General features: G+C 38.6%; 1 protein-coding gene and 1 long non-coding RNA gene across 2 annotated transcripts; one reads left to right on the forward strand and one right to left on the reverse strand.

Annotated features, from left to right (window-relative positions):
• Window positions 1-2,113: 2,113 nt before the first annotated feature.
• On the reverse strand, window positions 2,114-15,814 carry LOC149113605 (uncharacterized). The gene is made up of 3 exons (XR_016206308.1): window positions 15,416-15,814; window positions 10,561-10,628; window positions 2,114-2,573 (listed from the first exon to the last, which is right to left on the reverse strand). It is a non-coding gene; the product is annotated as an uncharacterized LOC149113605 (long non-coding RNA).
• LOC149113606 (uncharacterized) lies at window positions 9,265-10,563 on the forward strand (the record flags this gene model as incomplete). The annotated part of the gene is made up of 2 exons (XM_089287220.1): window positions 9,265-10,003; window positions 10,504-10,563. A coding segment is annotated over one exon (528 nt), but the record flags the coding sequence as incomplete, so codon positions are not given.
• Window positions 15,815-20,943: the final 5,129 nt, after the last annotated feature.

Here is a 20,943-nt window from a genome sequence, read left to right on the forward strand (position 1 = left end):
TGCAATTTCTGGAGCAAACTTGTTACCACAATACCTTGTGTAATTAGTTCTTGTTATCTTTCCTTGGTTTAGTGTTTCTTGACCTTGGAGGAGGAACAGGCTTGGTCCATCACTTCAGCACCATACAGTCCACCTGTGCAAGACAAGGCCTGACTCTGACCCGATCGACTCTGATGGGGACATTATAAGATGCAAGGATAATGGAAGGGTGGGGAAGATGAAGTAACCTCTTCTCTTTCCTCCTTCCCATTGTCTACTGCTACTTACGATTTACTCAGACGAGGAGAGTGGGAACGAGTCAGTTCGAAGATTCTGAAGGAAGACTTTTTTGCATATCTAAACATATGCAGTTGGTTGGTAACATTGATTGTGGGTTGGTAGGGGAGGTTTTAAAATACTGTAAAGCTCTGGATGAACCTTAACACTAAATTTCGGCCAGAGGTCAACAAACCTCTGATTCGGCTTAACTTAATGTAGTTAGATTAGTTAGTTGGGTCCCAAGGTTTTGGGTGGTTCCTCCCTTAAGGTTTGTCCATTGGGTTCCTTTTCAGGTTATTTCGATCAAGATTCGACTTTTCTTTAACTTGATGCTGGGTCTGCTTTGAGGATTTATTCGGACAAGATTCGACTTTGTTCAACTGGACACTGGCTCTACAATGTGGATATTTTCGGCATCCACTTTGGCTCGACATTTTCATGACTGCGTCTCCCGCTTAGCTGCGCAATAAAAACTTTCTTTCCATGCTTTACTTGATGACAGGGACTGTGATCAAGTGAAACTATTTCGACCAAAATTTTTCAAAAAACTTTTCATCAGTAAAACCATTTCGGCCTAAAGGTTCAACCAGACATGACTCAAAAGTAGATAACTGGAGATTTCAGGTCATTCAGCTGAAAGGAGGAAGGCTGTTTTCCTACTCCTATGCAGTTTAGTGGCTTGACTCTGGTTGTAGCTAATAGTTAAGGCCAGGAATACAAAGCAGTTTAGGAGGGAATATAGGGGACAAAACACACACTTCAGTTTAGTTCGTTTGCATACATTTAGGCCAATTGTCTGATGTCATATTTTGACAGCTTCACAACTGTCAGTCAAAATTTTGGGCCATTGTATACATTTTAGGGTTTAAGCCAATTGTCTTGTTGTGGCAGTTTGTCAACTGTCTGCTAAATTATTACATCAACGTCACACAAATAAAAAGGTTGTCAGTTTTCAAGTTTCCACAATGGCCCATACAGTTGTTTTCACTTCACACTTTAGGCCAATTGTCTTGACACGGCAGTTTCAGCTGCCCGCCAAATTTTCATAACTTAAATTATCGCCAACCTTGTGATGAGCATGGAGAGGAAGAGGAGCACTGGTGTTTAAGAGCAATCCATGTAAGGTAGGGCAAGTTCTACACCCTGGCATCAGGTACGTGGTGTAATTTAAGGACGACAAATTTCGGATTCGGTTTTCGGTTCGGCTTTCAACTCGGAACACCAATTGGCGCTAATTTACAAACAAAGGCTTGGTATCGACTATAACTCGTTAGCAAGCCGCTAATAACCCCTGTGTACCATCCGGGACACCCTAAGTGTTCATTTCGGGGTGTCGACATTTACTGACACAGAACACTTGAGGTTTCTCAGGATGTCAAATTTTTCACATAGGAATGCGCGTCCCCTTAATTAGGTCCTGTGGATAATGTAGGAAACATGTAACATACTTTAAATAATAAATCCAACAAAACTGTGTGTCTGTGTCATTGTTTTAAACCTATTAGCTAAGATTAATTCAAGGCAATTATGGATAGTGTGAAGCATTGTTGTGTAACAGTGCAAAACAAGATAAATTAAGTACTAACCATTTTCAATTTCAGGACCTTCGACTATTGTAAGTATTTTCTCCGCACTGAGCCCATTTTCGGGGGCACGGCCATTTTAATGTGGGATAATGTAGCAAACATGTAACATATTTCAAACAATAAATCCAACAAAACTGTGTCTCTGTGTCTTTTTTTAGCCTAATAGCTAACATTAATTTACAGCAATAATGCATGGTGTGAAGCATTGTTGAACAATGCAAAACAAGATGAATTAAGTACTAACCATTTGCAATTTCAGCCCCTTTGGCAAATGGTAAGTTACTTGGAAAGTTTACTGAGCCCATTTTCGGGGGTTTGCCCATTTTCGGGGGCGCACTTGCAGCCAACGCACAGTTAAACAAATTTAAAAATAAGGTGAGTAATCAAGGTGTTTCTGGCCCACTTTTGAGGGCTGGCTCATTTTCGGGAGCATTATCTCCAGTTTAGTATACGGGTGTAGCTGTGCAACGTGGTCCTGAGGGCAATGCCATCACAGGAGCCATGAGGAAGAAACTTGTGGAAGTTTGAGAGAACAATTGTCTACATGACGCTAACATCTGTCAGTGTCCAGGAGAATTTTGGATCGTGTGTTTGGGTGGTAAGTCATACATGCGTACATGTAAATAGGAACATGAACATGATAACATTTTTGCTCTCATTTAAGTTTCCAGGAAGCCTCAACACAGCCAGTGACACCAGTCACAAGGAAAGAGCCTCTTCCAATGCAACCTAAAAAAACAGGTAAGGACACAAATAAATTCTGCCATTTAGCTGCTGACTTTTCTTTTTTTAACATGGATCATTTTAAGCCATTAAGTTCTTTCATCATCATCAGAATGTCATCATCATGATCAGGTCCTTTTCCCAACTGGGAAATGAGGCTTTATGAATTGTCTGTGGATGAATTATTGGAAAAAAAATTACCTGAAGGTGCCATTTTTTCCAACAGCACATAAGATGATGCAAAACACTCAAGATCAATTGTCTGTGAAGGATCCAAATTATATGCCCTTATTTATGGCATTTACAAAATATTGTTGACGTGATATATTCAAGGTAAATTGTCTGAAATGAGATCAAATTTTACACCATCTTTCACCATCGATTGTGGGCATAGGAGGTCAAAATTTGAGTTTATTCATTTATCAGTTATCACTACTAATAAATTATTGACTGTTATTTTTATCAGGTACAACTGACGCCACCACTAGCTATTGACAAGACAGTTGCCTGTTGAGGAGCTCAAATTGATCATATGTTGCTTATCAGCGTAAAACAACAGTGCATTTATCCTTATTTTAAAACAACAGGGCCCTCATTGATGACACAGTGATGTGTAGAGGCTACCCTGTATGATGCCGAGTGATATGCATAATACCACTCTTTATGTCTTTTCCAGTGTCAAAGAAAATAAAAAAAGGCCAATTATAATACTTTTGGATGCTTTTAAGCCAATTGTCTGTTATGGAGCTCAAATTATAGACCATTTTTTGCAGCATGACTGAAAAAAATAATAGATTACACTGATTATTCCTTTCGGAAGGATGCTATATGCCCAATTGTCTGTTGATGCGAAAAATAATGGGCAACATTTTTCAGCAGTGTGCAAAAAACATTGCACCGGGGTAATTGTCTGTCACTTCGAAATTGTTTTAAAAAAAATAACGGGCAACATTTTTCTGCAGTGTGCAAAAGACATTGCACCAGGATAATTGTCTGTCACTTCAAAATTGTTTTAAAAAACTTTATTCCACATTATGCCTCAACAGTGTGTAGTTTTAACTTTTGCTAGGAGCAGGATAATCTGAGAAACAAACACCTTGAGGTTGACCAGCCAACAACACAGATGACTTCCAGATGCAATAGTACTAATGGTCTTGGTGGAGAAACTTATCCATGCTTAACTGGTTCTGCCGCAAACTTGGAAAGAACCTGGTAGCAAAGAAGGATGACACACCAACACTAAACAGTTATGTGCATTTCAAAGGAGCCCGACAGGAAGCAACAGGTCACATCTCAAAAGCAACAAGTGAGGACTGATAGTGAAATGAAAGATGGACTAAACAGAACTGCTTATCGTGTTTGATGATGAGGGGCTTTTTTGAATGCTATGCAGTCACTCTTTTACACTGCTGGAATAGAGAAGTCTCTCAAGGTGATTTGGATGCAGTTATAGAATTTACTCTCCTATAGTAAATTCATAACCCCTATCAAAAGATTCTTCATTTTCCAGCTGCTTTATTTGTCAATAATGGTACACTGCCTCTTCAGTTGACAGAGTTTGTCTGTCATCTTGACGTGTTTGTCAACATGCAGAGGAAATAATATTCTAGTGAGGGAAGCATTGTGTTCTTTGACGACCACTGCATACTGCAGGGTCCTATTTAAACTGTGCCCTTAAACCCAAAGACTTTTAATGCAGAGATGACATTGCTCTTGATTGCAATGTTCTGTCATGTTGAGTCATGGAAAGATCAATGTTAACACAATTCTACTCGCTGATGAACAATTAGTTTATGTTTTGGAAGCTGTGCAAGGGATCATCAGTGTCACTGAGCAGGGACTGCTACATTAGCCCAATATGTAATCATGCCTTTTATTTCTCAGGAATCACACTTTTTTTCAAGGTTTGATTTTTCTGCCTGTATGTCCCTGTTCACAGTCCATTAGACTACAGATAGTGATGGCCTCTAACCATGATTTGAATTGGTTGTACATTCAAATGAGCTGACATCAATTTCCAATCCTCTGACAAAGACTTTAAACTTAAGTCTTTTAACAGGCTCAGTAAAACAGTCCTTTTCAGGACTCTGCCACCCAGACAGTACACTAGAGGAGTGTGATTCTTTACAACCTACAATTTTTCTTCTTTCTGGAATACATATACCACAACAATTAACCAGACTCCTCACGTATCGTTGGATGGACTACATTGCTAATTTAGTGATCAAGTTGACACAGAAAAATGTTCAGCTCTGGACAAATAAGACCTCCACTGCAACATTAATTGGCGCCAAAAGTCTTTCTGTGACTTCTTGTGCTATCAGTCTGTGCTCTGTCGATGCTTTTGATGATGTAGTAAATTGTGGTGACATCTGATATATGGATACCAGGCCAGAATACTGTAGTGCAGTAGCTAAGTATGCTTGTGCAAATGCAAATAATGTAATAAATGTACTCAGTATCTGATGATCTGCTTGCGAATATTACCAGTGAGACTATATGGAACTATGTAAAGGTGCACCTTTGAGCAACAGAATGCAACAACTTGTAGCATTAGTATCTATCTCTGTCCTTTTACAGCCTTTTTTTATCAGCTTGCATCTGAATGCAACCAACACACAAGGGAGTCCAGTAATTAATATATAAGCAGCTGTTGAGCTCTAAGTCTTTCTCTTTGACAATGTAGAGCTTGGTTGTCCCAGGTATCATTACCAGTAACTATTTCTGCATGTTGTATGGCTATCTGAGGCCAGAATTCTGCACCTTGAGGATGTGATGTGGCACATTGGCAGCAAAATCAAAATTACTTTATGATCTTGTCAAAAGAGATGGCAAAATCAGCCAGCAAGACCAAAACAATCATGGAGACACACTGATTGCAAACAACAGAGTACAGAGAAGAGCTATATTGGTACAAGACCTGTGCCTAACAAGGAGCAAACACAATTGAGACTAAGACTCAATCTAACATTAAATCTGCTTGCCTCAAACCTTTGTGTCAACACTGCATTTAGGTCTGTACTCTTCCACATTAAAGGAGTTGTTATAATTATAAGCTGGGCAAAGATCTGTGCTTGAATAAAAACTGCCTGGAAAAACTCTGCAGTTACTCTCATTTCTACAACAGACTGAGGAAGCTCATTTGGCCTAGCTCTAATCATCACAAAACAACTATGTGCATTTAATGCTGAAGCTTAATTAAGTGGTTCTTTGATCTTTCTGACAGATTGTATAACTTGGTGTTCTTGACTGTGTTTTCATTCCCCTGTAAATTTCTATTTGCTTTGCTGATGCTTTCAACGAGTGCTTCATCATCAAATCTACAAAAAAATTTGGTGGATACCAGGCTTTTATACTGCAACCAAGCAGCTTGTGTTCTGCAAATTGAAGTGCAAATATTTCTCCATGCCCACATGAGCTCCACTCTAATTTTGATTACAAGTCTTTGCTCAAAGACTCCCAACAACAATCACAATGCAGCTGCCTCCACTGAACCACAGAGATTTCTGTGCTTACACTCAACTACAGGGTGCATAGGTATGGCTTATTTGTTACTTTCACTACTTGCAATAATTCAGTTCAGTCCTTTAAAGCCAACTTGGACCATGATTTTCCAGACCACACTGCTCTGACTGGCTCTGGCCCTGACCATCACATATCACATCATATCACCCTTGACTGCAATTAATGTTCACTACAATGTAAACAGCTATGGTATGTTTCTACAAAAGTGGGGCCACTGGACAACAACAGTAATCTCGTTCCAGATGGCAAGGAGCTTGCTAGAGATGTCAGACATTGGGTAGAGATTAATCAAGTGTGCATCAGCAAAATTACAGAAAGATGGTGGAACTACTGTAAATATGGACCTCATGTTGCACTCAAAGATTATTTTAGACTGCTGTGGAGTCCTAATCTAATTTAATTACATTAGTTATTAAAGAGCAAGCTGCACATCTTAAAAAGAAACCTGCAAATTAATAATGGTGCTTGAGTGTCTTGAGTGACCTGGAAGACCTTTATTTTGTCTCACATCGAATAAATAGCAAACTCACAACAACCTGCACATTTCTTGGGTGGAAAGATCACCAAGAAAGGAAGTTTGGAAGAAGATAAAGCAAGATAGACGTAGGACCCGCTTAATTAAATGGGAGAAGACTGTCCACCACTGAAACATCACCATCATAAACTGGTTTCCATCACATAATGTCTGCATGCTTGCTTGTTTCTCAGTGCTGTCTAGCTTAGCTTCATGGCTAAGCCAGAAGCTATTTGTGTCAGCGACACAAAAGACCTGTCCTTTAAGTTAGGACAATACCCCCTGCTGTCATAGGAAAGTGCTGATATGTCACAGCTTGAACCTGTGGTCACTGGGATCCTTGCCTAAATATACCCCAGGCCTGTGAAATCTTGTAGTTTTCTTCCTGGTGATTCATCAAATTAAAGATGAGTCGAAGGGTGGGACCTTTTGTTGCCCCCAGAACCTCCAACAGCAGTTCTATTGACCTGCATTTCTTCAAGTGGCTAAAGAATTAGAGCACCTGGAAGTTAACATTGTTCCTCCTAGTTCACTCCTGCATTATCCTTGTCATCATTGATTGCAACATTAACACTACTTGATCATCTCTTCTTGCGATGAAGACTCCACCAATTACAATGTACGACTGCAACCACATACAGGATTTAGCTTTCAGTTCCATATCTAAATCATCTCTCAATGAAATTTTAAGAAGCATCGATGATGTATTTTGCCTGGGAAGCCTTTTCTCTCTTCATTGGTTACCCCCTCCAAGCTGACTTTGCTTGCATCCATGTGAAGGAGATATTCATCATAACTTACGACAATTCTTGGTTTGCCATTTCAAGTAAATCAAACAATATATTTGGAGTGTAATCACATACAATCTACATTTGGATACAATTTGGACGTCACCTTTGAATGACACATCAAGTAATCTTCAGTGAAATCATCTTGTGAAACCTTTCTCTACTTGATGACACATTCCCCTATTGGAAAATCAACGGGGAAAAAATATGGAAGATACTCTACCCCCAAACTAGATTGCATTGTGTGATTCTGCTCTTATTTACTGTATGCTATAAATACCTGTCATGACAGATCTGCATACAAGAGAATTTCAACCCCTTGGCTCCAGTGTGGACTGATCAAAACTTGGATCTCCCCTTTTGAGGCCTTACCTGCTCTTACAATATTTGAATACAGGTTTAAACAATGTTTGCTGAAAATACATGTACTGAGCTATTCTCTTCTCAGCAGTATCTCAGGTTTAACACTATTCAGTTTCTTGCTAGACAGAACACCCACATGCCCCTGACATATCAAGAATTGATGATTATAAATTTTCTGTTATTTTTGAGATTTCACTCTTCTCAACCTCACAAAGAATTGGTCTACAGTTTTGTTCCCTTTCTGGATACTCAAACATCTTCCTCCAAATCGTTCCTTTCGAGGTGCACATTTATCCTCAAGTTTCATTAGTTTTCAAATTGCCGACCAATTTTCTCTGACCAACTTCATTTCCTTGCCTCCTTGAGCTAATCATGCTGCTGAAAACTTCAATAAACATGGCATACTTTAGCCAGCAAACTGGGACACGATGGTTTTCTTGACCTGAGGTCAGGTTGTGGTTTGTTGTCTCATATCAATCATCATCTTTGTCCTTTCTCTATTCTCAGTGATTTGGGCTGTTGTTGCTTGTCTATACTCTACACAATTCTTTTTCTGGTAGGATTTTTCTGCCTCCTATCAGTCAAACCCCATCTGCCACTGTGACTGATCTACTTTTATTTATTCTCAACAGTTCTCTGCATCTCATAAATAATCATTCTTCTCTCGTTTTGGAACATTTTAAGTTCAAAACAAATTGTCATATTTTTTGAGAAAGCAAGTAACATTAAAATGTATTCAAGCTAACAAAGGGATTCAAACCCATAACCTTTTCAGAGGTTGTTGGTTTCAAGTGCTGAGCTGACAAATCCACTGGGAGTGTTTGAGGCCAGTTATGTGTTTAAAAAATTGTCTTACTTATATATGGATACTGTGAAAATTGTTTGCTGTTTAGAATTTTCTCCAGAGTTTGAACTGAATTACGTTATTATGTAGTGACAGGTCAGCCAGCAAAGTGTTTAACAAAAGTGAAAATTTAGGCTTGAATGGGATTCAAACCCATGATAAAAGACTGCAGTCTTGTACACCTCACCATGCAAATTACAATGTGTTAGTCACTTCAGGATCAAGTCAATTATTGGAAAAACTTGATTTTTAAAATCACAAAAAAGGAACAGAGTTGTTCAAATAATCTTTTTAAACTTATTTTCATCAAAATGTGATGCCTGTTTACTTCTGACACCAAAAGAATCATGTGAAAGGAAATGTCAAGCAAATTCCGTTAACAAAAGAAGGTAAGTAGTTAAAAAGGAAAAATGTTAAGGGTTCAATGGGATTCAAACCCATGAAAAGGGACTGCAGTTGAACTGCTCAATCAGAGCTTCAAAGCTACTGGGAGCATGTCAGATACAAACATCTTAGCCTATGAAAAGAGGACTACATGATAAATCACTATGAAATAAATCATGTGAACTTAGGGTGAAATTCATTGCTTTGAATTTCAGTCACTGTTCACATGCATGATTTATTTCATAACTGTACTATCATGAAAAGTAATTTGTGTGCTATAGAGTTCCAGTCCTCAGCAACTATCAACCAGAAGCAGGATTTGTCCGTCCTTCCAGAGCAGTCAGGTCAGACCATCAGGACCAACCAGGACAGTGGATTGGACAGTTGATTTGTCAGTCCTTACAGAGCAGTCAAGTCAGACCATCAGGACCAGCCAGGACAGTGGATCTGTCAGTCCATGCAGAGCAGCCAAGTCAGACCAACAGGACCAACCAGGACAGTGGATCTGTCAGCCCATGCAGAGCAGTCAAGTCAGACCATCAGGACCAACCAGGACAGTGGATCTGTCAGCCCATACAGAGCGTTCAAGTCGGACCATCAGGACTAACCAGGACAGTGGAACTGTCAGCCCATACAGAGCGTTCAAGCCAGACCATCAGGACCAACCAGGACAGTGAATCTGTCAGCCCAAAGAGAGCAGTCAAGTCGGACCATCAGGACCAACCAGGACAGTGGATCTGTCAGCCCATAAAGAGCAGTCAAGTCAGACCATCAGGACCAACCAGGACAGTGTATCTGTCTTCATAGAGTAGTCAGGACCAACTAGGACCGTGTAACAGGCCAGCTAGGACAATGGATCTGACTAAACAAAGCAGTCAGGACCAACTAGGACCACGGACCTCAATGTTAACCTATACACTGCAGTCAAGTTGGACCATCCACTAACAGGCCAGCCAGAACAGTGGATCTAGATGCAAGCCTATACTGTGCAGTCAAGTTTGAAAGCCAGCCAAGCCAGGTACAGTGTATATACAAGAATTCTACATCCCAGTCATAACAGCTAGCTAGTAACCACCTAATATTACACAAGTTTAAGATAGTACCACTAACCACAAGGCATACTAAACCCATTCTAATGCATGTGTGATATATATCACTGCTCTTAGCTATATAGAAGTAAATTATGTTCCTGACCAATTATTCACCTACTACTGGGCCAAATTAATAAAAATGTTGGCCTCAACATAAAATAGGAGGAGCGTTAAGTAATCATAAAAGTTAGTGCCAAAAACCATTCTGCTCCAACTGCTTTGAAAGCTTTCACTGAAATATTTTGATTTAGTCTAAAAGTCAAGAAGAGACTGTACAATGTCATCTGTAGAACTAGCATTTTATATTTTTCAGACTTAACAAACGAATAGCAGTCTTTATTGATAATCAGACACGAGGTATTCAGAGATAATGAAAATTACATTTCTGATACCTTGTCAGTAACATTTGTTTTCTTGCACATTTTAGCTCCATGTAAAAATTTGTCTGAGATGACTGCTTATACAAGAATTTCCAGATGTGTACCTGTTATGCAGCTCATCATGATGCCATAGTCACAAGAGGCAATAGAACAGCAGCCCAGTCGGATCAACCTGAAAGGAATTGAAGAAAGATTAACATGAGCAAGCTATCTTGAAAGGTAAAAAATACAGTATATTAAAAATGGTTATCATTAATCACTAATTACCCAACCTTTCCTGGCCTACACTATGACAATGTCAGAGCTCACAAAGAGACAAGAAATGTTTATAAGACAGGCTATTATTTATTATTAAAAGAAAATTGTTGGAGAGCAAGACTTTGATCTCCAGTTACATGTACTGTCAACTTTTATATAAAATCCTCAAAATTTTGTTAGACATTCAAACCACTATAGTTTTCCTTAAATGTCCCTGGTCAGTCAAGCTACATGAATGTCAACGATGTTGCTAATTGCATTGAATGCTCTTTCCATTTAAAGGTGGTATTCTTTTACATGTAGTTGAAGCCCTTTAGTTAAAATATTTTTTCTTCACAAAAATAGGTCCTTATGATTATTATACATGCAGGATCCCTTCAAAACTAATTTTCAGCTATCATTAATTGAAACACAAGCACAAGCATGAATGGATCATGTGCACCAAAGGAACCTGTGGTTAAGTGTCGAACGAAACTCTGGATATATATATACCCTTGATTTACATCTCGATCGATACTTAATCGACACTGAATCGACACTGAATCAACAGCCAGATGATAGTCGGCTGAGTGTTGACCAACATATATGCATCAATTGAAAATTAGTCTACTCCCGACCAACTGTCAACCAAGATGTCAATTGAGTGTCAACCGAGGTGTCGATTGAGTGTCCATCGAGAGTATCAATTGAGGGTATTGATCGACACTCAATCACAGATGCCACAATAAACTAGAGAGGACAGCAAGGGCGTCCAAATGTAACGACATTCTCTCTCTTCTTAGGCCATGGTCAAACAACAAAACTTGCAGGAGCTGAATCTATTATGCAAATCATGGTGTTGGTGACACAGTGCAGGATGACATATGAAGAGTAAGTACCTGTTTGTTGTTTTGATACTTTCCCTTATGTTGCTAACAGTTATATACTTTTTGACTCGTAAACATTGTTTACTTAGACCTTCTAAATTTTATGTACATGTAGATGCATATGTACACGTAATTGAATGCTAAAATCTCCATAATCAACAGTTTCTAACATTTCTCAAGCAAGGGAAGAAATTTATTCCTGTGCAGAAACATTGTATGTTTTACAGGCAGTCCTAGTTACATGATTTTATGCCCATTTGCAAGAAATGAGTCTGAGAACAATTTAATCACTAACAAAAGTCACGTGTGCAAATATGGTGATTTTCGTTTTGTTATTTTCAGTCAACGATCACAGATGATTGCTGGACAGGAGAAAGGCAAATCACTGGATCACACAAAGGACAAGCAACTTGATGATGACTCACTGAAGATGGCGGCAGACGATCAAGACAATACAAAGCGTTCTGGAGGACTTATAATTGTTAATTTATTTTCATTATTAATTATGTTTGTCATGCTATTTCTTTTCAGTAGACAGCAATTAGTCACATAAAGATTTATGTTGTGCATCAAATGAAAATTCTAAAAAATTAATATTCTTGTTTTCTACAAATAATAGCAACAAAGCTATTTATTTAAAGTCAAATAGATAGCTTAAAATGCTAATATTTAACAGTAACAGTCAAGCATTATTAAGAAATAATAGCCTAATGCTATCATTAACGAAATGATAGCTTGAATGCAATTATTTCAAAATAATAGCTTGATGAATTTTTTCTATTCAAAAATTTTAGCTTCCTGCAAGCTATAATTTTTGAATAGACTCTTGAAAGTTATTCTTTTTGATATATAAGGATAGCTCAGGAGAGTTCTTATAAATTAGAAATTTCATTTGATGTTAAAGACCTACTTCTGTATGTGATTAGATTTGTCTTCTGAAACGAAACTGATACAGACATGACAATTAAGCTTGTTGGCAAAACTGGACAAGATGAACTCATTACGTCAATAACTTGATTTCTGTCAGAGTCTGCGTAGTGAATATCAAGATCATTAAATCGAAGGTAGACTTGAATTTTAAACCACAAGATGAATCAATTGATATTAATTATTATCATTAGAAGTTCGAAAGGAAACATCTGGACAGTATGAACTCTTCTTGATTAACATAAGCTAAGCTGATAATAACATAACCCTGAACAACAACTAATGCTCTTAGTAACTCATGGAGAGTTCTACATGTTCCAGTATGCATTGAAAAAAAAAAAAAAAGAATCAAAAACCTTTTTGCATGATTTAAATCTGCTTTAAAATTCAAGTCTACCTGATACTTGGCAGTTTTCATGAGTTTTAAAATGCTAGTAAGAATAAAATTAAACTTTGTTTTGCTGAAGAGAAAATTTCTTTTTAACTATCCAAAGTAAAGTACAAGTTCTGGTCAGCTGTTAGGCCCTAGGCTTTTTGCAGCATTGATTCAAGTTACTTTTGTCATTTATAAGAAGTCAAATATTTACAGTAAAGAAATTAAATTGGCCATGAATTTTTATGACTAGCCTGCTGGACAGACATGAAAGTTAGTCTGTGAGAACTCAAAATTTGGGGATCTGGGATGGATTGGGACTATTGGGGGTTTAGGGTTCCAAGGGCAAGGAATTTTGGTTACTGGGATTAGGGTTAAGGTTTGGGCCAGGAATTTGGGCTTGGGACTTGGTGAAGGGAAAGGGTTGGAGTTGGGGATTGGGTGTAACGGGTTAGAGTTAGGGATTTGGGTCTGGACTAGGGTATAATGGATGAGGGAGTAGGGTTTGGGTCAGGGAAAAGAACCAGGGATTTGAGTTAAAAGGTTAGGGTAACTGGGTTTCTGAGTTTTCACAATCTCACTCAAGTGTTTGCAGCCAGCTAAAGTTACATGAACCTTTGATGTGCTAGTCATGATATTAATGTCCTTTTACATTGTTATTTACAACATGTATCCTTGAAAGATAATTATTCTTTACTTGATGCTGACCCGTTCTGTACAGTACTTGGGATTGTTTTGTTATTGCTTAGGTTTAGTTTTATTCATCAACGATTAATTGTATACATGCAAGAGTTCTCATAGCCTCAACCCAGAGATTGAGGTGACGTGCAGTGGTTTGGGGAATATGCTTCCAGTTTTTCTTTGATTGAGTTTTTATTGGTTTGTGCATCCGGAATTTCACCACTATTAATATGTATTTGTGTATATGTATAAAATTTATAATAAATTGGACTGTGTTTGACTAAGGTACACTTAGAGCTATTTTGAGCTGTAAACTCCAGAAGTTTAGGTAAAATGCAGTGGTTGGGAGAATATGTTTCCAGTTTTCTCCAGTTCAGGAGTTTTTTCTGTTTTTTTGCATCCAACATTTCACCACTATAGTGTTGCTGTGTATTCCAATAAATTATTCCATAATTTTCAATTTGCCTCACAAGAATATGTTTAACAAATCATCCTCAGTTACTACTTTTTTAAAATCAACAAGAATGAATTTATTACCTTTAAATTATTAATAATAAAAATAATAATTATTTTATGGCAATACATGTAACTGTTGTTTTACTTCTGCTCAAAATTTTTTCAAGGGGAAAAGACAGCTCCACTTTGCCCATATCACCTGTAGGGAGCTAGCTAACACTAACTGCCGCCTGTTCAATGATCTGTATGACCCGGAGAGGACAGGTCGAGGATGCTCATCAGAAAATTTGGACTGAACCCTTAAAGGAGACCAACCTGGGAATGGCTTTAGTTTTATTTTGACCCCTAAAAGGTAGTACGCTTATCAGTTAAGTAAGGCACGACGGAGCTTTGGTGATGAAGTTTTAGACTTGAAATTACGGTGTTGCCACAGGCAACTTTCCTCATTTCCAATGGTAAAACTATTGTCGCTTGCAATTTCGTGTGCTTTGCTGCCAATGATGTCAATGGTTGACAGGTTGCTATTAGAAATGAAGCCAGTTGCCCATAACAACAACACAAGTTGAACGTTGAAACCTGGTTGCCAAACTTTTGATGTGCTTTACTCAACTGATAACCGTAGTACCACTTTAAATGGAATAAGCTTTACTTCCAGCCCCTGCTCAGGAAAGGAGCCCGCCCTGGGGGGGGGGGGGGGGGAGGGGGTACTTCTGGAAGAATTGGGTGAGGGTGTGCAGCCCGCTTTCCAAAACCCTTACCCTATCTATGACCAAAATCTGTGTTTTACCTACCCTATTTATGGGCCTGAGCAAAATTGGATATCGTAGTTATGACTGTTGTGGCTGACACAGTTGCCTCAAACATAATTTATGAAGGCTTTTGTCGATGGTCTTATTGATAATGATGAAAAGGTAGCTTCTTCTAAAAGAACATACCTAATTCAAGACTAGAGTGCAAAAACCACACCCTATTTATGATGACAAGTGGCCAAAATCGATACCCTGTTTATGATCAATACGCCTGAAAAACGATACCATTTGGAGCAGCCCCCCCCCCCCCTCCCCCGCAACCCCGGGTTTATACCCCTTCCACTAAAGGAAGAGTACGACCTTTTCATATGGGAGTCCCCCCGCCCCCCTCGGCTGGATGACTTTAATCCCACTCTGTATTTATTTTCTCCAGGACTGGAATGGTGCGGACCGTAAAAGAAATAATCAAAGTTATACCTGAGCCATTGAAATCACACGACACGAGTGGAAATCGATCAGAAGGGCGAGCATTACAATCGCAGAAAATACTTTACCCTAGCAAAAACCGTGGTGAAAAAGAATAACTACAGCTTGAGATCACTTTACGAGTTTATACCACCTTCGTTGAAATCAAACTCGTCATGCTTACCTTCGATCATAAGCTGCAATAGTCATACCAGTGTTTGAAAGTGTTCACAAAACTATCAAGCAAAGGAAGGCAAAAGTGCGTTTAGTTTGACCGCGTGAAAGTTGGGGCGAGGGAGGACAAAATGTTTTGCGCGGTGGGTCGCTCAGCCACACAGCATAAGGTCCTGTAAGTTGGATAACGTCACCATGCCAATGCATCAATCTCAGCCAAACATTATTTTAAGTCCAAAATAAAATATTCTGCAATTTCGGCACAAGTGGCTCTGAACATAGGCTCAATCTCCAGCCGTGGGTGTTTCGGTGCGCCCGTGTCCCCCACGGGTGGAGACCGATCACCGGTGGAAAGGTGGAAAGTGTCGCCATATCAACGTTCTAGAATCTCAGCCAGTCAGTATTTTGCGTCCAAAATTTGGACGCACTGATTCAAAATTCGCTACGATGCGGGCAGGGTCTTCTTCTCCTCTTCTGTCCTTTCTTACCATACGAAGAGCTTGCCCCAAGTGTAATAAATATTTTAACTCTTAAAAGAGTTATGGCCGAAATATAAGAGTTTATTATGAACATTAGGAGATGACATTGAAATCGGTCTGATGTATGTGTAATTCACCGAATAAAGACTCTTGAACATCTAATGGTACCATTTCTTCTCATCCTGGTGTGTTTAAACGAGATTTGAGCGAATTTTGATTATTTATCCTACGGTGTTATGATAAGAGACATGGTAGGAAACTTTGGCCAGTCAGTTTGACGACAAAACACTCTTCGGAAACGACTCAAATTTCACACAAAAATAGCATTTACTCACAACGTTAATGGCTGGACTTAGGATGTAAGGCCTTCAGTTTCTCTTTCTGTAATCCAATTACGCACACGTTCAGTTTTCACCGCGTTAGCTGGATGGTTGAAAATTTGATATATGACGATCGAAATGGGGACGCCAGAAAGTTGATGAAAGTCGCTCGGCCGTCGGAGACTGGGAACTGTTTCAAGCGTGCTATCGCGCAAACATATTTACCCTCGCGAGTATTAACGTGTTCTGAAAAAACATATTTACCCTCGAGTGTTCTATAACTGAGTATTATAAAGAAATGTAGAGATATTTAGTCCCGAGTGCATAACTTACAGTTAAAAGTGAGTCGTTGTAGGTGTATTTATCCTCACGTGTAAATAATAATAATAAAAAAATAATAAATAAATCGCTTTATTTAAGTGTCAAATTCTTTAGCACTACTGTGCTCATTGAGGGCACTGAAATGAGCAAACAAATATTGTAAATTGCACAGAAACTTCTTAAAAATCCCAACTGGCGGGAGACTGACCAGTTGGCTATTTACAAAGCGTGGAGGAGTTGAATCTGGGGTCACCAAAAACAAATCCATCGAGTGACCAGGAGGAGGATTTGAACCCGGGACCTCCAGATTACAAATCCAACGCCCTAGCCACTAGGCCACTCTGCCTCCACAGCGTGGCCTAGCGGTTAGGGCGTGAGCCTCGTGCGTTCAATATTCCTCCTCGTTGTAGCATCAAAAATGATTAAACGGTTTACAACGAAAGTCAGATTATTGTCCAGTTTTTTGAGGTGAATACTTGGGGGAAGGACTCCCGTCTAAAATAATGAAAATCTGATTCTCAGGGATTCTTTTTTCGTAAAATTGAAGGGGACACTTAATGGAAAATGGAAACTCATTTTCAGGGCTTGTAGGTTTTAACGGTTGGTGTTGAGGGCTTCTTTTTTTACAATGTACGCCATCATTTGGAATCTTAATTTACAACAATTCATCACTGATAGTGACTCAACAGTAAATCCCTTGATTTATTTCAAATTCAACAAAGATAACAAAGATATTGATTCTTTACAAATCTTCACATATGTATCCAAGTGGTTCTGTGTTACCTGTAGCCTTATATTTATACCGGAGGTTTAGACTGTCTGCGACGCAGGCTAATACTTCAGATACTTAGATAAAAACCTAAAATCACAATTAAAAGTAAATTATTCAGATCTAAGTGCCTTGCTTTATTACGAGTGTAAGAGTTTGGTACTGCGCATGCCGACTAATCGAGGACACTGAAATAAGCAAACAAAAATTTTAAATTAGAAAGAAACTTGTTAAAAATCCCAACTACCCTATAAGATAATGTTAAAGATAGTGTAACATCAATCAATAAATTAATCGGTTTCGTTCTCGATACTATTACTGAGTAATTGTATCGAGAACGATGGCTATGTAATACTTAGGTTGATTAAATCTCACAATAAGATAAACAGCTCTTAATTTTCAGTTAAATAAAATGGTTTTGTACGGGTCCGCAAATGATCCCAGGACCGCAAATGATCCCGGACCGCAAATGATCCCGGACCAGAAATGATCCCCATATTGGACCGCAAATGATCCCGATCAAAAAATAAGGAATGGCATGGATTTATATCAGAGGAAGGGGTGAGAACATGTACAAAAATAATGAACTAAAAAACATATTTTATCATTTTACAAAAAAATATTCCACAGTTGCTGTTTTGTTCTTCGAAGGGTACAGATCGTTTTCGCTGTCACGCAATAAAAAAAAAATAATAATAAATCGAAAACCAGCCAATGGAAAAAGCTAAGAAATTGTAATGTACGCTATAGAAGATAACTAAATAAGGCACTGCTCCAAGTTTTAAACCTGTGCGTTTCCCCAAACTTCAGATATTCGTCGTAAATGTTTCCCAGAAATTTACACTGCCCAGTAAGAAAACGCCATGTTGGTGTACATCTGTGGTACACCAATATGGCGGCCGGAATATAGTTTAAAATCTGGAACTTATTCTGGCTTTCTAGGCGACTGATTATCAGTACTAAACAAACAAGCAAGAACATGAGCCCTTTTTCTAATGCTCTAACTTCTAAAAAGGCTCAAAATCATGAGATAAGTATATATTTTTCAACAAACTCGATCGTAGCCTTGTGTCACGCAACCTCCATAACCCTGAAATTCAAAATGCTCTGGTTTCCAAGCGAACCACGCTAATTGTAAACAGATATAGGTATACCGCCTCTTATGCCTGATGAGGATAAAAACACGTCACGTGAAGACGATCTATTGAATTAGAAGTCTTAGAAAAATACATACTTGTAAACATTCTCGAAATCCCGGTGGCGATAGTATCAAACATCTATCAAACAGCTAATTGTCAAAACGAAGCGCAAGCCTTGGCCTTGCGTGGTCATGAAGCTGAAGTTCATAATTATAGCTTGGAATTTTGGCTTCTTAGAATTCTCAAGTAGTCATTTCCGAGGAATTAAAGCCAAAATAAGACCAAGGAAAAATTACAAAACAAATTTGTTCAAATTTCCAGTGCTACCCGGGGACCACTAGGTGTTTTACAGAGTAATGAAGGGTTGTAGCCGGCGTTGTAGGCTTGTAGGTCTACTCAGGTGCAGCGTCTTCATTAACAGTTGCTTCATGGTTAGATTTTAGTTTAAAACTTTAGACGAATGGCGCTAATGGCTGATAAAATGTGATTTAACTATAACACCGAATTATCAATGTTTAACAAAGGAGGATATGTAGCGTATGTTGCATTGATCATAATTTTACTGAGAATTGCAAAGAAATGCAAGCGAAGTCGTGTTTTGATGATTGAGTGGTGATTTTCATAACATCGTAGTTAGCGACAAAATTTAGTCGAAAGTATGAAAAAAAGCAAGTTGTAAGCCATTATAATTATAAGATGGCTTTAATGAAAACATCGGTATTCACGTACGCCAATTCCCTATTTACACCATCCCACCATCCACGCCATTCTTTATTTTTTGATCGGGATCATTTGCGGTCCAATATGGGGATCATTTGCGGTCCGGGATCATTTGCGGTCCTGGGATCATTTGTGGACCGGTAGGTTGGAAAACCAGGAATTCGGAATTCGGAATTCGGAATTCGGAATTCGGAATCCGGAATTCGGAATTCGGAATTTTATTTAAAAAAATAAAAAAATAAATTAAAAAAAAAATAAAAAAAAAATAAATAAATAAATAATAATAATAATAATAATAGTAATAATAATAAATAATAATAATAATAAATAAATGTAAAGAAAAAATAAATTATTAATTTAAAGTTATAATAAAACCTAGAATCTGAACTCTGGACTCTTGCGGCTTGACAATCAGACGGTTGCAGTTGAGTCACGATATGTGGTCACGCAATACCTTACTTTTAAATTATAAAAAAATATACAGAAAACAAGAAAAAACCTTAAGAAGAAACACCCTCACATTCCCTGTACTTTGTTCTTTGTTTCTGAGTAAAAGGTGTGTCACACAAGAGATTTGAAGCTTTGTTAAAGAAGTTATGAATTTGGACGAGAAGGCATAGTGATTGGAATTCGGAACATTGGCTTGTTTTAAAAAAGGTTTAATTGTTCTTTCTTTGCATGATAGTATATTGTACATTGAGTTTTCTTGTCTTCAATTATTCCTAGCGGCCTATATTAGTAACGCAATCCTAAATAGTTAAGCTGGCTGTCACGCTATTGAAATATCGTTTCTCCGAATCTCTCCCATAGCTCTTGTGCCATGGCATTAGAAATAATAAGTCCTCCCTCCATCCTGCTTAACAAAGATGTTAAGTGAGATATTGTGAAGTCGTGGTTACGGTTCTTCAGACAGGGCAAGTTTATGTGGTAGTAGTGGTTTTGAACTCTTGACATTCTCCAGCACTTTGATCCATCTTCATAAACAAATGGATACCAGTCACTCTCTTTCCGCCCAATTACGGCAACAGAGTCGATAGTGTTTTCCGGTAAATCCTTACGAAAGAAACCCTCACACCCTTTACAGCGCGCAATGTTTCCTTTGAGTTTTGTTAAAAAGTATGGGTTGTGACTGGGTGGAATGGGAGGTTTTGGTGGTAGTGGAAAACCTGGAGGTACAGCGACATGTGGATTAACGGATGCGGTTTGAATAGGTAGTGAATTTAAATATGGATAAGTGGGTGGCGGATATCTGCAAGATTGAGTAAGCCCAGAATGTTGTACGGGGGGAGCTGTAGGAACCGATAAAGAGGGTCGTATGGGTGGATGTAACGAGGCCGATGATAACGAGACGCTGCACGATGGTCCTTGGTCGGCTGTGATTTGTATTTGAGGAAGATGAGGTGTGCTTGATACAGACAGGGAACTTGGCGGCAAAGAAGAGCTATATATTTGAACGTCAGTTTTTGCTTGCCTTCGACGTCTTGGGGCGCTCGGTTTCCTTCCGGAAGCTTTTACGTTTACATCTAGCGTGGCAACAGCTGTTAAGTTGTTAGGTATCTTTTGTTTCAGATACCACTTGACAAATTCGTTCAAACTGTTTTGTTTTTCGGCGACACTAACAACATGCGCGCAAATCTTTTTAGGTTTGAAGTTTTTGCACGTGCAAGTTATTTTCCCATTGCTGGAAACTTGAACAAAGTTTGGCGCGTCACCAAATTCTGATAACACCGAGAATGCTTTTAAAGAATTATCTCTAGATGGGGCTGGAAGAATGGTATCCTCTCGTGAAA

Source organism: Orbicella faveolata, unplaced genomic scaffold, assembly GCF_042242905.1.
Source record: "Orbicella faveolata isolate gen_17 unplaced genomic scaffold, um_ofav_v1 contig_14, whole genome shotgun sequence".
Lineage (NCBI taxonomy): Eukaryota > Metazoa > Cnidaria > Anthozoa > Scleractinia > Merulinidae > Orbicella > Orbicella faveolata.